Raw genomic sequence first — 4,527 nt, 5'->3', positions numbered from 1 at the left:
GGTGGCTCCGCGCTGGAAACCGTGAGTGGAGCTCGCCGCAGCTGACTGGACCTTCTTTCGGGGTGACGGGTCTCAAAAGCGACTCGAAAGATGCTGTCCTCCAAGAACATGCCATGGAGGCGGCTTCAGGGCATTTCCTTCGGGATGTATTCGGCCGAGGAGCTCAAGTAAGGAGTTGGTGGGGATGTGTGTGGAGCACAGTTGTGAAAGTCGGCGACCGGAACTACGATTCCCAGAAGGCCTTGCGTCGAACCAGTCAAGTTGCCTGGCCTTGCCTGCAAAAAACGTGGGAAGGGAATGTGCTAGAATTGGGGTTGTCCTGCCTTGTTCCAGTTCATCCGTTTATCTTCCTCGTTAATGAGCCAGTTTTATGTCATTTGTACTCTCATGTCTGTCACGCGCTTAATAACTAGTCTCTTCTCCTCCAAGCCATGATGAGCCTTTACATCTCAGATCGGGGCCCTAGTCCACTTTCCCCCGGTTATGAAGGAGAAAGGAGACCTGGTATCACGTACAACAGTAGTTCTCAGCCTTCCTAATGCTGCGACCCTTTAATACAGTTGCCCATGTGGTGACCCCCACCACCATAAAATTATTTCATAACCGTCATTTCGCTACTTTTATGAATTGTAGGGTAAATGCCTTCTATTTAACCCACAAAGGGGTCAAGACTCACAAGTTGAGAACTGCTGAGCTACAAGGGACTCCCTTGATTAGGCCAGTGCTGAAAGTCCTGCATCTGGCATTACTTAATTCATTCTTTTTTTTTCTTTCTTTCTTTCTTCTTTTTTTAAAAAAATCGTGTTAGGAACTGGTAGCTTTCCGTCTCCTTGAGAGTAAATGACGTGGAGAGGTCTTTCTGGTCTCTGACCTCACTTGACTCCAGTCACCGTGGTCTCTTTGCTGTTCCTGAAAACTACAGGCCTTAAAGGACTTGAATATTTATAGTGCCATAGAATATTCACAAATGGCAAAAAACAAAACATGAACAAGTACACACCATGCTAAGATCAATGCAAGTCAAACCCACATTGAGATATCCCCTTAACCCGTCATTGTATTACCAAACAAGCAAATGCACAAGACCTAGAAAATAACAGTTGTTGGTGAGGACATGAGGAAGGTGGAGATTTTATATGCAGTTGATGGGAATGTAAAATGCTGCTGACATTGTGAAAAACAGGATAATTGTTCCTCAAAACTTAAAAAAAATGGAATTATTGTCTGATCTAGGAATTCTAGGCCTGGGTGGGTACACACACCTTAATAGCATCATTATTCACAGTTGCCAGAAAGTGGAAATGTCCCAAGTGGCCACCGGAAGATGAGTTGATGAAGTGGAATGTATTCACACCACGTACTGTTTACTTAATCCCAAAAAGGAAAGAAATTCTAATATAGCTTATCTATAAAATGAGGATAGTATGTTATGTTGGGTTTTTTGTTGTTGTCATTTTTTTGTTTTGTTGTTTGTTTGTTTGTTTGTTTGTTTGACACAGGGTTTCTCAGTGTAACCGCCCTGGCTGTCCTGGACTGGCTTTGTACTGTCCAGCCGAGCCTTGAACTCAAAGAGATCCACCTCCCTCTGCCTTCTGAGTGCTGGGAATACAGGCATGCACCACCATGCCTGGCTGAGGATAGTATGTTTAATTAAATAAGCCAGTCACAAAAAGACAGATCCTGGGGTAGTGCTGATGTTGGCACAGTGTGCTGTACATTTTTTTGTTTTTGTTCTTTTGTTTCTTTCTTTAAAACAAACAAACAAACAAAAACCAAACCAGTCTTTCTCTGTGTCCAGGCAGTCTTAGATCTCACTCCATGTAGATCAGGCTGGCCTTGAACTCAGAGATCGCCTAGCTCTGCTTCCGGGATGAAGGCGTATGCCCTCCTGCTCAGTGTGGTGTACTTAATGCCAGTGAACTGCACTCTAAAAAAAAAAAAAAAAAAGGACTGGGTGTGGTGGTGCACACCTTTAATCCCAGCACTCGGGAGGCAGAGGCAGGCGGATCGCTATAAGTTCAAGGCCAGCCTGGTGTATAAAGTGAGTCCAGGGCAGCCAGGTCTCCACAGAGAAAACCTGTCTCAAAAATAAATAAATAAATAAATAAATAAATATTTTAAAAAGATAAATAATTTTTATGAGCATTGATATTTTGCCTGCATGTATGTCTATATGAGAGTGTTGGATCCCATGAAATTGGAGTAGCAGACAGTTGTGAGCTATTATGTGGGTACTGGGAATTGAGCCTGGGTCCTCTGGAAGGACAGCTAGTGTTCTTAACCTATGACCCGTCTCCTTAGCTCCCTGTACTGCACTTTTAAAAATTGTTAACATGGTCTGCTTTATGTATATTTTATTGCAGTTTCAAAAACTAGAATTGAAAAACAAGACTGCAGCCAGGCGCAGTAGTGCATGCCTATAATCCCAGTACTCAGGGAGGCAGAGACAGGTGAATCATTGTGAGTTCGAAGCCAGCTTTGTCTACAAAGTAAGTCCAGGACAGCCAAGGTTACAGAGAAACCCTGTACAAAAGAAAAAGAAAAACAAGACAGCTAGGTAATTTGTTCAGTATTACTGAGTACAAAGTTTCAGGCTGACTCCATGTTGGGAGAGAGACCACACATATAGGGTTGAATTAAATCAAATGTCTGTTGTCTATTAGCTTACCAGCAGAAAGGTAACCATGGTAATCAGAGCCAAAGCAACAGAGCTGCCTCTTGTAGCCTTGGTCCTTGCAGTGGCATTGACCATGGGAGTCTCCCAGACCTGCACAGCTTTTTTCTTTATGGATCACTATCAGGTTATCTGACCATGTGACTCACTTGATTGGTTGTTATTCCCTCAAGAGTGCAAAATTGGGATGCTATCTTTGTCCTTAGATTTGTTTTCTGACCTGGACCTGCTCAGGTCATTGTTCAGTGACAATATCCTGAGGGGAAGATGCCAAGGGATGAAAAGATAATAGGATAGAGACTATAAAAGCTGGGGTCAGGTGGCCTCGTGCAAGCTGTGTCTTACGCCAAACAGGTTTATAAGGAAGTACAGCATCTTATATACTATTTGTAGGAGGGAAATGGCCAAAGTCAGCAGAAAGCTAAGTTGGACAATATTGGCAAACTGGTAACCCCAGCCCAAGGGGAAGAGTTGGGTACAAAGATGCCGCAATCTTGACTCCTCCCTGACAGCCGTGGCTCCTCCCCTAGCCTGGCTTTGCCAGGGCCACTCCTGGGCAGGGATACAGAACTAAAATTTTCTTTGTCTTTTCATCAGGACCTCTGAGAAAGTCTCAGGTCAGACTGTCTCCCCACAATTTTCTAAATTAGACGAGATTTAAAAGGCAAAATTGGCTTTGTGAAAGTGTATTTATGCGACACTAATGGATACTTTTAAGTGTTTTATTGTTGTATGAACTTCAAGTACACTTGTGTAGAGCACACACAGACTGTATGACATTTACTGTCATGTAGCAAAACAGCATGCTCTTAGTGGGTGGGTACATGGCTGTTATTTGATAGTTAAGAGATGCCATTAAACAAAATGATGAAGCCTTGCATAAAAGTAAGTTGTTTCTTTATGGTTTTATTTGTGTTTAGTTTTCTTGACCCCGTGTACAGGAGTTACTGTGTGGTATTTCCTCCATTGAACAAGTCGGGCTTCCTGGTCAAGTGTGGCTTATAACATGCCTATCCCACTTCAGCATCAGAGAAGTTAGTAACCTAAGCTTTCCCTGGGCCTCTTTGTGACTCCTCAGGAAGCTAAGTGTTAAGTCCATCACGAACCCTCGCTATCTGGACAGCCTGGGGAACCCGTCAGCAAACGGCCTCTATGATTTGGCTTTGGGTCCTCCTGATTCCAAAGAAGTGTGCTCCACCTGCGTGCAGGACTTCAACAACTGCTCCGGACACCTGGGCCACATTGATCTCCCGCTCACAGTGTACAACCCTCTCCTCTTCGATGTATGTGCTGCCCTGGGCATGTGGGTGTTGGGGCTGCTGGGTTTGTGGGGGCCACCTCTTGTTTAGGGACCTAGAACACCCCCTGAGTGTCCATTGTCCAAAATGCTTCAGACCAACAGTGTTTTGAAATTCAGATTTTAGAATATTTAACAGTAATAATATTTAAAATATTTTTATTTCAGTTCATAATCATGAAGTCAGGTATTGAATTTGCTTGTTTATATGTCAGGTTAGAATCTTGGCTAGAGACGCTAACCCTGTGACTTTTACGCTACCCACTTGCCTAGAGAATTTCAGTTTGATTCCAGTTGAGGAAAGCCACATAGGAGGGAAGGGTTTAGTGATCCACCGCACCTATCCAGGGCTCAGGGAAGAATCCAGACTTAGTGCGCTGACGTAAGCCCTTTTGCTTCAAGGGCTCTGTTGACTTCAGAAAGCTGGGTGGCAGTCACCTGCAGAGTAGGAGAGGCAATTCTGGTGTTCCCAAGGCCGCTGGCTTCTCAGGTGCTCTGCAGTGTTGACTTCTTGGCAGGAGAAGCAAAGCCCCAAAGGAAGACCAGTAACATCAAA

The 4,527-nt window shown here is 44.1% G+C and overlaps 1 protein-coding gene across 3 annotated transcripts in view; it reads left to right on the top strand.

Moving 5' to 3' along the window:
- The first annotated feature begins 27 nt into the window (after positions 1-27).
- The window catches only part of POLR1A (RNA polymerase I subunit A), a 69,506-nt gene continuing 65,006 nt past the window's right edge, over positions 28-4,527 (top strand). For all 3 annotated transcript variants that reach the window (XR_014776344.1, XM_084766865.1, XM_084766864.1), the window contains exons 1-2: positions 28-167; positions 3,753-3,957. Coding sequence is in view for 2 of the 3 variants with exons in the window: in XM_084766865.1 (XP_084622991.1) it covers positions 91-167; positions 3,753-3,957 (282 nt within the window). In the remaining variant the exon portion in view is untranslated. The remainder of the gene's footprint in view (positions 168-3,752; positions 3,958-4,527) is intronic.

This window comes from Acomys minous (genome assembly GCF_964271855.1).
Source record: "Acomys minous genome assembly, chromosome: 17".
In the NCBI taxonomy this organism is placed as follows: Eukaryota; Metazoa; Chordata; class Mammalia; order Rodentia; family Muridae; genus Acomys; species Acomys minous.
The sequence above is the reverse complement of the archived record's forward strand: the minus strand, read 5'-3'. Positions and strand labels throughout refer to the sequence as shown.